Source organism: Saccopteryx bilineata, chromosome X (assembly GCF_036850765.1).
Source record: "Saccopteryx bilineata isolate mSacBil1 chromosome X, mSacBil1_pri_phased_curated, whole genome shotgun sequence".
NCBI classification, from domain to species: domain Eukaryota; kingdom Metazoa; phylum Chordata; class Mammalia; order Chiroptera; family Emballonuridae; genus Saccopteryx; species Saccopteryx bilineata.
Window position 1 is genome coordinate 146,376,965 of NC_089502.1, and position 13,216 is coordinate 146,390,180.

The window sequence follows — 13,216 nt, forward strand, 5'->3', positions numbered from 1 at the left end:
CTTCTGATGATAGAATTTAGATCTATTTGTAAGGCCAGGTGCATAACCTCAATTCTTCTCCAAATCCTAAAGCCGGGGGTCTGTGGGAAGGGTCAACACATAGGTTTTGAATTTCTGATGACTGAACTATATATACAGATGTCAAGTAGGGTGGGGACCAGTCATTCTTGACAGCAAAGACTTGTCATTATAGGGAAGGGACAGAGGAAGCCATTGAGTTTTGGAAAGACCCAGGGATAGGAGAACACCCTCCCCCAGATGGCATCCCCGGGGTCAAGCTGGTTCTGGAGAAAGGGACATTCCGCTCAGCCCCCTGGGCCTGGTGACCACTTCTGAGCACGCTGACCCCGGTGAGGTCTCTTCTTAGCGGATCCGTCCCTGCCTTTCCTTCCGCAAACGGGGCCCGAGCTCACACAGTGGCAGGGGCGAGCAGAAATGGAATTGAGCAGGACAGGACAGTGTGGGTCAAAAGAAAGAAAGAAGAAGAAGAGGAAGAAAAAAAAAGAATTCCAGATTGTAGGACCGGATATTGGGGACAAGAATTCTCAGAACAGAAGCTGTAAGACTCAAGAGAAAGTGGTTTGAAATTTAATTTTTTTTTCTTTTTCTTTTGTTGGTAAAACCATGCTCTGTGCACAAAACACATTTCTTCTAATGATAGTTTTGAAAAAAAAAAAAAGCGAGCAGCAGAGGGAAATAAAATAAACAAGAGTCAGACACGGGCAAGTTGCCGACAAGAACAAGAGCAGAAGAAATAATTTGACGTTCGTGGGTCCAGGTTAATCTTATCACCAGCGAAGGGTCATCGAAGGTTACGTGACATCCTCACGGGCCGCCCATCCTAAACCATAACTCTGTGAATGACTCACCCATCCCATTCTGCGATACGAATCCAAAAGAGGCAATAAAACCAACAAAAAAAGACTCCAAAAATGTGTTCAGACAAAGATGTGCATGGGCTCATCCCTCGCAGGATGGCTCCTGACAGCTGAAAAAGGCAGAAGCCAGCCCAGTGGGTCACACAGGACACGGTGGTAAATACGAGGGGTGATGTCCGTACGGTGGTGACACAACGGGGTGATCATCCACGTCTGGGACATTCCCGCACGCCCTGGCTCAGGGTGTCCAGGTTTGGCTGAATGATTCCGGTCTGAGGCAACTTTGCATTGTTGATTGACCCCAGATGGAGTGTCGAACCGACGCCCGGCCACTGAGAATCAGAATGAGAAGTCGCCATCCCAAAGGGGAAGATGCTATTTAGCCCCACGCGGTGAGTGGGGTCAGTTAGGTGCACAGAGATGGGGAGGCAGAGAGCAGGAGCTGTCCACTCAGGACCACGGCTGTCCACTCAGGACCAGGGCTGTCCACACAAGACCAATAGCCATCCACACAAGACCAGGACTGTCCACACAAGATCAGGGCTGTCCACACAGGACCAGGCTGTCCACTCAGGACCAGGGCTGTCCACACAGGACCACAACTGTCCACTCAGGACCATGGCTGTCCACAAAGGACCAGGCTTGTCCACTCAGGACCACGGCTGTCCACACAGGACCAGGGCTGTCCACACAAGACCAATAGCCATCCACACAAGACCAGGACTGTCCACACAAGATCAGGGCTGTCCACACAGGACCAGGCTGTCCACTCAGGACCAGGGCTGTCCACACAGGACCACAACTGTCCACTCAGGACCATGGCTGTCCACAAAGGACCAAGCTTGTCCACTCAGGACCACGGCTGTCCACACAGGACCAGGGCTGTCCACACAAGACCAATAGCCATCCACACAAGACCAGGACTGTCCACACAAGACCAGGGCTGTCCACACAGGACCAGGCTGTCCACTCAGGACCAGGGCTGTCCACACTGGACCACGGCTGTCCACACAGGACCAGGACTGTCCACACAAGACCAGGGCTGTCTACACAAGACCAAGGCTGTCAACACAAGACCAGGGCTGTCCACACAAGACCAATAGCCATCCACACAAGACCAGGGCTGTCCACATAAGACCAGGGCTGTCCACACAAGACCAGGACTGTCCACACAAGACCAGAGCTCTCCACACAAGACCAGGGCTGTCAACACAAGACCAGGGCTGTCCACACAAGACCAGGACTGTCCACACAAGACCAGGGCTGTCCACACAAGACCAGTAGCTACCACACAAGACCAGGACTGTCCACACAAGACCAGGACTGTCCACACAAGACCAGGGCTGTCCACACAAGACCAGGACTGTCCACACAAGACCAGAGCTCTCCACACAAGACCAGGACTGTCCACACAAGACCAGGACTGTCCACACAAGACCAGGACTGTCCACACAAGATCAGGACTGTCAACACAAGACCAAGGCTGTCCACACAAGACCAGGACTGTCCACACAAGACCAGGACTCTCCACACAAGACCAAGACTGTCCACACAAGACCAGGGCTGTCCACACAAGACCAGGACTGTCCACACAAGACCAGGGCTGTCCACACAAGACCAGGGCTGTCCACACAGGACCCGGGCTGTCCACACAAGACCAGGGCTGTCCACACAAGACCAGGGCTGTCCACACAAGACCAGGACTGTCCACACAAGATCAGAACTGTCCACACAAGATCAGAACTGTCCACACAAGACCAGGACTCTCCACACAAGACTAGGGCTGTCCACACAAGACCAGGACTGTCCACACAAGACCAGGACTGTCCACACAAGATCAAGACTATCCACACAAGACCAGGGCTGTCCATACAAGACCAGGGCTCTCCATACAAGACCAGGGCTGTCCCCACAATACCAGGGCTGTCCACACAAGATCAGGGCGGTCCACACAAGACCAGGGCTGTCCACACAAGACCAGGGCTGTCCACACAAGACCAGGGCTGTCCACACAAGACCAGGACTGTCCACACAAGACCAGGGCTGTCCACACAAGACCAGGACTGTCCACACAAGACCAGGGCTGTCCACACAAGACCAGGACTGTCCACACAAGACCAGGGCTGTCCACACAAGACCAGGACTGTCCACACAAGACCAGGGCTGTCCACACAAGACCAGTAGCTACCACACAAGACCAGGACTGTCCACACAAGATCAGGACTGTCAACACAAGACCAAGGCTGTCCACACAAGACCAGGACTGTCCACACAAGACCAGGACTCTCCACACAAGACCAGGACTGTCCACACAAGACCAGGGCTGTCCACACAAGACCAGGACTGTCCACACAAGACCAGGGCTGTCCACACAAGACCAGGGCTGTCCACACAGGACCCGGGCTGTCCACACAAGACCAGGGCTGTCCACACAAGACCAGGGCTGTCCACACAAGACCAGGGCTGTCCACACAGGACCCGGGCTGTCCACACAAGACCAGGGCTGTCCACACAAGACCAGGGCTGTCCACACAAGACCAGGACTGTCCACACAAGACCAGGACTGTCCACACAAGATCAAGACTATCCACACAAGACCAGGGCTGTCCATACAAGACCAGGGCTCTCCATACAAGACCAGGGCTGTCCCCACAATACCAGGGCTGTCCACACAAGATCAGGGCAGTCCACACAAGACCAGGGCTGTCCACACAAGACCAGTAGCTACCACACAAGACCAGGACTGTCCACACAAGACCAGGGCTGTCCTCACAAGACCAGGGCTGTCCACACAAGACCAGGACTGTCCACACAAGATCAGAACTGTCCACACAAGACCAGGACTCTCCACACAAGACCAGGGCTGTCCACACAAGACCAGTAGCTACCACACAAGATCAGGGCTGTCCACACAAGACCAGGACTGTCCACACAAGACCAGAGCTCTCCACACTAGACCAGGGCTGTCCACACAAGACCAGGGCTGTCCACACAAGACCAGTAGCTACCACACAAGACCAGGGCTGTCCACACAAGACCAGGGCTGTCCACACAAGACCAGGGCTGTCCACACAAGACCAGGACTGTCCACACAAGACCAGGGCTGTCCACACAAGACCAGTAGCTACCACACAAGACCAGGACTGTCCACACAAGACCAGGGCTGTCCACACAGGACCCGGGCTGTCCACACAGGACCAGGACTGTCCACACAAGACCAGGACTGTCCACACAAGACCAGGGCTGTCCACACAAGACCAGTAGCTACCACACAAGACCAGGACTGTCCACACAAGATCAGGACTGTCAACACAAGACCAAGGCTGTCCACACAAGACCAGGACTCTCCACACAAGACCAGGACTGTCCACACAAGACCAGGGCTGTCCACACAAGACCAGTAGCTACCACACAAGACCAGGACTGTCCACACAAGACCAGGGCTGTCCACACAGGACCCGGGCTGTCCACACAAGACCAGGGCTGTCCACACAAGACCAGGGTTGTCCACACAAGACTAGGACTGTCCACACAAGACCAGTAGCTACCACACAAGATCAGGGCGGTCCACGTAAGACCAGAACTGTCCACACAAGACCAGGGCTGTCCACACAAGATCAGAACTGTCCACACAAGATCAAAACTGTCCACACAAGACCAGGACTCTCCACACAAGACTAGGGCTGTCCACACAAGATCAAGACTATCCACACAAGACCAGGGCTGTCCATACAAGACCAGGGCTCTCCATACAAGACCAGGGCTGTCCCCACAATACCAGGGCTGTCCACACAAGATCAGGGCGGTCCACACAAGACCAGGGCTGTCCACACAAGACCAGTAGCTACCACACAAGACCAGGACTGTCCACACAAGACCAGGACTGTCCACACAAGATCAGAACTGTCCACACAAGACCAGGACTCTCCACACAAGACCAGGGCTGTCCACACAAGACCAGGACTGTCCACACAAGATCAGAACTGTCCACACAAGACCAGGACTCTCCACACAAGACCAGGGCTGTCCACACAAGACCAGTAGCTACCACACAAGATCAGGGCGGTCCACACAAGACCAGAACTGTCCACACAAGACCAGGGCTGTCCACACAAGACCAGGACTGTCCACACAAGATCAGGGCGGTCCACACAAGACCAGAACTGTCCACACAAGACCAGGGCTGTCCACACAAGACCAGGACTGTCCACACAAGACCAGTAGCTACCACACAAGACCAGGACTGTCCACACAAGACCAGGACTGTCCACACAAGACCAGGGCTGTCCACACAAGATCAGAACTGTCCACACAAGATCAAAACTGTCCACACAAGACCAGGACTCTCCACACAAGACTAGGGCTGTCCACACAAGATCAAGACTATCCACACAAGACCAGGGCTGTCCATACAAGACCAGGGCTCTCCATACAAGACCAGGGCTGTCCCCACAATACCAGGGCTGTCCACACAAGATCAGGGCAGTCCACACAAGACCAGGGCTGTCCACACAAGACCAGTAGCTACCACACAAGACCAGGACTGTCCACACAAGACCAGGACTGTCCACACAAGATCAGAACTGTCCACACAAGACCAGGACTCTCCACACAAGACCAGGGCTGTCCACACAAGACCAGGACTGTCCACACAAGATCAGGACTGTCCACACAAGACCAGGACTCTCCACACAAGACCAGGGCTGTCCACACAAGACCAGTAGCTACCACACAAGATCAGGGCGGTCCACACAAGACCAGAACTGTCCACACAAGACCAGGGCTGTCCACACAAGACCAGGACTGTCCACACAAGATCAGGGCGGTCCACACAAGACCAGGGCTGTCCACACAAGATCAGAACTGTCCACACAAGATCAGAACTGTCCACACAAGACCAGGACTCTCCACACAAGACTAGGGCTGTCCACACAAGATCAGGACTGTCCACACAAGACCAGGGCTGTCCACACAAGACCAGGGCTGTCCACACAAGACCAGGGCTCTCCACACAAGACCAGGGCTGTCTACACAAGACCAGGGCTCTCCACACAAGACCAGGACTGTCCACACAAGACCAGGGCTGTCCACACAAGACCAGGGCTGTCCACACAAGACCAGTAGCCATCCACACAAGACCAGGGCTGTCCACGCAAGACCAGGACTCTCCACACAAGACCAGGGCTCTCCACACAAGACCAGGGCTGTCTACACAAGACCAGGGCTGTCTACACAAGACCAGGGCTCTCCACACAAGACCAGGGCTGTCCACACAAGACCAGGACTGCCCACCCAAGTCCAGGGCTGTGCGTTCCCACCCGTGAGCCCGGCAGAAGGGTCAGGCCACAGGGGGCACGCCTCGCGCCCTGACCCGAGGGCAGAGAGGCTGTGGGGACCTCCCGTTCACGCACCTGATCGGATGGGGTACCGTCCGGTGAGGAAGGCGGATCGGCTCGGGGTGCACATGGGGGCCGCGGAGAGGTGGTGCGTCAGCTGGACCCCTTCTCGGGCTATGCGGTCGATGTTGGGGGTCCTGAGAAGACAGATAGAGGGAACGTGAGGGAAGGGGGCAGTGGGGGGGGGAGAGACAGATAGGGAGAGAGACAGACACACAGACAGACACACAGACAGACACAGATCTGAATGATTTACTATAATGCCCTCAGCTCAAGAGAGAAGAAAAGTTAGTTTTGTACACAGATCCCAAACACCTTTTTTTCTGCAGCTGTGGTGTGCTGCAAGATTGCTATAATTTACTTCTATAAATCATATACATATAAGGATCAAATATATCTTTATATACAAGATCAAATATATCATTATATAAACATATAGGATATATCTTTATATTTATATATAGGATCAAATATATGTTTATATCTAAGATCATAATACAAAATACCCCCTACTGTGAGCAGTATATATTTTCATATACAACAGTATATATTAGTTATATATAAAATTGCATATATTTTGTATATAAAAGTACATATCTTTATGTAATAAGTGTATCTTTATGTATATACATATACACCGTATTCCTCATGTATAAGATGTACCACTTTCAAAATATTGGGGTCTGAAAACGGTGCACCTTATACAGTGTTGTCCTTTTTTTTTTTTTTTACTTGCATCTCCCGCTTTTTCACGCTTGTTTTTGCCCTTGTTGTTGAAGACAGTGATTCGTCCTCAGACACGGATGAGGACAAGCTCACGGATGGGAGCGAACAGCGATGAGGAGTGGTATGTGTGTTATGATGAAGAACACTTGAGTTCAATAACTTTATGTCGCCTGACCAGGTGGTGGCGCAGTGGATAGAGCGTCGAACTGGGACTCGGAGGACCCAGGTTGGAGACCCTGAGGTCGCCAGCTTCAGTGCGGACTCATCTGGTTTGAGCAAAGCTCACCAGCTTGGACCCAAGGTCGCTGGCTTGAGCAAAGGGTCACTCGCTCTGCTGTAGCCCCACGGTCAAGACACATATGAGGAAGCAATCAATGAACAACTAAGGTGTTGCAACACACAATGAAAAACTAATGATTGATGCTTCTCATCTCTCCGTTCCTGTCTGTCTATCCCTCTCTCTGACTCTCTCTCTCTCTCTGTCTCTGTAAAGAAAAAGAGTAAATAACTTTTTGTCACACATTTTTTTTTCTTCCAAATTTGGGACCATCCTATACATGGGGATTCACAGTATCTAAAATTATATATATTGCAATATATATGCATTAAGTGTGTCTTTGGTCTGGTTGCCTAAGTGTAACGACTTAGAGACCTCAGCTTAGAGCAGGGGTCCCCAAACTTTTTACACAGGGGGCCAGTTCACTGTCCCTCAGACCGTTGGAGGGCCGGACTATAAAAAAAAAACTATGAACAAATCCCTATGCGCACTGCACATATCTTATTTTAAAGTAAAAAACAAAACGGGAACAAATACAATATTTGAAATAAAGAACAAGTAAATTTAAATCAACAAACTGACCAGTATTCCAATGGGAGCTATGCTCCTCTCACTGACCACCAGTGAAAGAGGTGCCCCTTCCGGAAGTGCAGCGGGAGCTGGATAAATGGCCTCAGGGGGCTGCATGTGGCCCACGGGCCGTAGTTTGGGGACCCCTGGCTTAGAGGCTTAGCCGTTTAGAAACCTAAGAGTAACAGTTTAGTAGGTGACCGTCTGGTAGATAACCATCCCTTCTCGACACACAGGTGCCCACACTGCCGTCTGCTCGAATCTAAAAAGGTGTCCCACGTAGACACCTGTTCGCATCCACCGGAAAAAAAAAAGCTCAGAGCTTCGGCCTGCCGTTTCCTTTCTCTCTTCCCCAACGTCCGTGGTGGGAACCCTTCATCGCTTTCAGACACCCCTGGGGCTCCCCCAGTTCGTGAAGGAGGGACTCACAGGATTCTCCCAGGTCAGCCAGGCAGGGAGAGGCAGTGCCCGGTAAGATCTCACTCACCTGCAGAGTCTGACAGACGCAAGGAGTGAACAAGCCAACTGGAGACAGACTGACAGCTGTCAGAGGGGAAGAAGGGGTGGGGGGAGGTAGAAGAGAGAAAAGGGGGGAGGATAGGTGGAGGGAGAGGTGACATGACGTGGGGACACAGAACACACAAGGCGGCGTCCAGAGGGAGTGTTGTAGAATTGTGCCGTTGGAACGGACGTGATTCTATTCACCACGCCCACTCAACAAAGACTAGAACCACGGGTCCTCGCTTTGCGTACGGGAGCTCACGGGTACGAGCGATTCACCCCCCCCCCCACAGGTAAGAAAATGAAGGCGCACAGAGAGGTTAGGCAACTGGTCCAAGATGGCACAGCCCCAGATCACCCCAAAGTCTCTCCTACCCCCCCACACTGCGTTCAGTGCTTCCAGAGACAGCCAGTGAGTGGACTTGGCTTTGCCAGAAGAAGGGCCAGCCGTCCTGAGAGGTAGCCGCCACCGTCCGAGCCCGAACGAGAGATTAAAAAATAAAAAAAAAAGGCCCTGGCCAGTTTGCTCAGTGGTAGAGCATCGGCCTGGCGTGCGGAAGTCCTGGGTTCGATTCCCAGCCAGGGCACACAGGAGAGGCGCCCAACTGCTTCTCCACCCCCTCCTCCTGTCCTTCCTCTCTGTCTGTCTCTTCCCCTCCCACAGCCGAGGCTCCATTGGAGCAAAGATGGCCCGGGCGCTGGGGATGGCTCCTTGGCCTCTGCCCCAGGCGCTAGAGTGGCTCTGGTCGCGACAGACCGACGCCCCGGAGGGGCAGAGCATCGTCCCCTGGTGGGCAGAGCGTCGCCCTTGGTGGGCGTGCCGGGTGGATCCCGGTCGGGCGCATGCGGGAGTCTGTCTGACTGTCTCTCCCCGTTTCCAGCTTCAGAAAAATACAAATAAATAAATAAATAAATAAATACAAAAGAAAGAAAAGAGAAAAAGAGCATGGCGCTCAGGAGGCCCGTACCGCATCGTAGTGTTGCCATAGCAACCCAGGTCTCCGATGCCCAGGTCGTCCACCAGGATGAGGACGATGTTCGGACGGCCGTCCTCCGCCCTGCGCGATCGGCCGGTGTGTAGGACGGAGCACAGGCAGACCAGGGTGGCCAAGCAGGTCCTGCAAAAAAAACAAACCGGCAGGGATTTTAGGGGACACACACGCCATCCTGGGCAGATTCAAGAACGCTATTCGACACCACCCTCATCTTCTCTGAATGCCACTAGGGTTGTTGGACACAGGGGAACAGGGCTCAGAAAAGCAGGACAGAGCTCACGGATTTCTCTTTCCAGGTCACCGTGGGTCCAGCAGCCCTGGGCAAGGGTTCCCCCCACGCCACTCAGAAAAGCACAGCTCTCCTGGGCTCTCAACGCCCGCCTGCCAGCCAGCTGAGCTTCTGGGGGGGGCGGGGGGGGCAACGTCTCAAGACGTGAATGAATTCACCCAAGGACAGAGCGTGTTTGCTTTGAGCGAGGGGTCCTAAGGCTTACACCAGTGGTTCTCAACCTTTCTAATGCCGTGACCCCGCAAGACAATTCCTCATGTGGTGGTGACCCCAAACCAATAAATAATTTTGGTGGCTACTTCATTCATAACTGTAATTTTGGGCCCTGGCCGGTTGGCTCAGCGGTAGAGCGTCGGCCTGGCGTTCGGGGGCCCCGGATTCGATTCCCGGCCAGGGCACATAGGAGAAACGCCCATTTGCTTCTCCACAACTCCCCCCCCGCCCCCCGCAGCCAAGGCTCCATTGGAGCAAAGATGGCCCCGGGCACTGGGGATGGCTCCTTGGCCTCTGCCCCAGGCGCTAGAGTGGCTCTGGTCGTGGCAGAGCAGCCCCCTGGAGGGGCAGAGCATCGCCCCCTGGTGGGCAGAGCTTCGCCCCTGGTGGGCGTGCCGGGTGGATCCCGGTCGGGTGCATGCAGGAGTCTGTCTGACTGTCTCTCCTCGTTTCCAGCTTCGGAAAAATAAAAATAAAAATAAAAAACTGTAATTTTGCTACAGTTATGATTTGGAATGTATTCTCATGGCTTTAAGGCGACCCCTGTGTTTTGGTCGTTCGACCCCCTGCCGGAGTCACGACCCACAGGTTGAGAACCGCTGGCTTACATGGTCACCTTGCTGCTGCTTGTGTCCCTAACGCCCTTCCCGTGGAAATGTCGTGTGTGTGTGTGTGTGTGTGTGTGTGTGGCTATACCAGCTTGGCTGGAAAAATACATACTTTTTTTTTGTAGAAGAAGAAAAAAAGAAACAAGAAAAAAGAATCAGAAAGTCACCACGGAATGCAGTAAAATGGGGCACGGAAGAGAACTGAATTCTGGGAAAGGGTGTTCCAAGTCTGAGAAATGATTTAGTTTGCTTCGTAATGCACCTCAGCCCCACCTCAAGTCCCCCTGACTCAGAGGAGTATATGACCCTCACCCCACCGGATACCCCTCACCAGGTCCTGGATCGTGGACATTTGCACTCTGGGTTCAATCTCTACCCTTGTCTTGACTCACAGTCTAAAACAGGGGTCCCCAAACTTTTTACACAGGGGGCCAGTTCACTGTCCCTCAGACCGTTGGAGGGCCGGACTATAAAAAAAAAAACTATGAACAAATTCCTATGCACACTGCACATATCTTATTTTAAAGTAAAAAAAAACAAAACGGGAACAAATACAATATTTAAAATAAAGAACAAGTAAATTTAAATCAACAAACTGACCAATATTTCAATGGGAACTATGCTTCTCTCACTGACCACCAATGAAAGAGGTGCCCCTTCCGGAAGTGCCGCGGGGGCCAGATAAATGGCCTCAGGGGGCCGCATGTGGCCCGCGGGCCGTAGTTTGGGGACCCCTGGTCTAAAACCAACCTTACAGATTTACCTCCTCTGGGGAAGAGCACAGACAGTGTGGTCGACCCCATCTGCCCACAGTCCCTCTCTAAACACTCAGATCTGACCGCTGACCCGAGATGGGGCTCCCTTTTTTTCTGCCTCATTTTGCTGCCCCCTCCCGAAGACTGTTCACTTCCGCCTGACCACCCACTCACTGTCCAGGACGGCTCCTTCGAGCATATACCCCAATAGTTACAGAAATGTTTTTCCTCTTCCCCAAAAGCAAGGGAGGTCTTTTCTCAACCCTGGTGTTTGACCGCATTTCAAAATTATGCACGTGTGTTGGAAACGGGCCATTTGTTTGGAAACGGGCCATTTATTCTTGGTATCAGTTACTTAAATCTCTTCTTTAAAAAGAAAAGGTTATTTTTGCGTTGGGCCGTGGAACGCGTCATGGAGAAGTTATGTGTTGTGTAACCACGGTCGCTGTGTCTGTATTCAATCACATTGACTCTGAATACCTGATGCTGCCCGCTTCCTCGAAGCGCAGTAATGCCTACAATGGTCACCGTCCCTATGATGGATGAGACTGTGTCATCGACCCTCACAAGCGGAAAACTACCTGCAGTCAGCAACCCCGTTTCCGAGAGGACACAAGCAATTTGGCAATCGGCCTTGGCATCACCAAACGGCGTGTTTCAATTGCCTAAATCTCTCTTACTTTTTTTTTTTTTTTTTTTTAAATTATAGAGTGGCCTGACCAGGCGGTGGCGCAGTGGATAGAGCGTCGGACTGGGATGCTGAGGACCCAGGTTCGAGACCCCGAGGTCGCCGGCTTGAGCGCGGGCTCATCTGGTTTGAGCAAAAGTCCACCAGCTTGAACCCAAGGTCGCTGGCTCCAGCAAGGGGTTATTCGGTCTGCTGAAGGCCCGCGGTCAAGGCACAAATGAGAAAGCAAACAATGAACAACTAAGGTGTTGCAACGCACAGTGAAAAACTAATGATGGATGTTTCTCATCTCTCTCCGTTCCTGTCTGTCTATCCCTGTCTATCCCTCTCTCTGACTCACTCTCTGTCTCTGTAAAAAATAATAAATAAATAAATAAAAATTAAATTATAGACTCGTAACCCTGTCATCAAATTAATAGATTATTGATGACCAACTATGTCAAGAGAACATCATATTGCATACTTGTATGGCTGGCATGCCAAATTCACAAAAAAATTCCCCCAAATTGTCCACCGGTGCCAAGGCAATGACCGTCTGGCCAGTGACTCCTCTTACCTGGGCATCATCCCTGTGCCTTTCGGAACTTGCCTCTTCTCTTTGGTCAGAGAGATAGAAGGTCCTGTATTTAAAATAAAAAAAAAATAAAAATAGAAAAAAAAGTCTATCATCTTGGCATTGGTGAAGTCAGTCCCCGTTGTGAAAATTCTCCCTCCGCTCGGAAAGCCTGTGTCCATGTCCCACAATTGGAAACTGGCTTTCTGACACTTTGGTGACACACAGCTTGGGTTCCCCAGGACATTGCTCTGTTGGCCCATTACTGAAGGGCTCACGCCGTATCATGTCCTGGGGCAATGACTGGCCTCTTTTCTTCTGGCCATTGAGTGTTCAATCGGCTCACTTCAGACACCTACCCTCCCACACACCTGAGTCCTCGCAGGTGTCGAGGACAAGCAGAACCGAAGAGGTCACCCTCAACAAAGTCCCCGTGGGGTGGACTTGGGTCCCTTACCAAAGAGGGGGGGGTCGGTGACTTGATTTTATCTCCTTCTGTGATTGGCCGTTGGTCCAAAGGCAGACCGCTGGAGGGTGATTTTAAGAAAGCTAACTGTGGGATCTTGTTGGAGTGGGGGGAAATACGGTTGGGTGGCCAAGGAACTGGACAGCAGAACTCATGACAAGACAAGAGAATAACCAGGACCCATCTTCCATCTGGGAGTTAGTTTCCGTATCTATACCTTAAAATGATATGAAGGATGTCGTGCTAACTTCTGCCTGCAAACATCCTAAATCTCTCTTACTTTCTTTCCTTTTATCTTTTT

At 52.1% G+C, this 13,216-nt stretch overlaps 1 protein-coding gene across 1 annotated transcript in view; it reads right to left on the reverse strand.

Annotated features, from left to right (window-relative positions):
• LOC136317876 (arylsulfatase F-like) overlaps nt 1–13,216 on the reverse strand; it is a 71,494-nt gene that overhangs the window by 23,847 nt on the left and 34,431 nt on the right. The window contains exons 3-4 of the mRNA XM_066250580.1: nt 9,317–9,466; nt 6,290–6,411 (exon numbers count right to left, since the gene is read on the reverse strand). Coding sequence (XP_066106677.1) covers nt 6,290–6,411; nt 9,317–9,466 — 272 coding nt within the window. The remainder of the gene's footprint in view (nt 1–6,289; nt 6,412–9,316; nt 9,467–13,216) is intronic.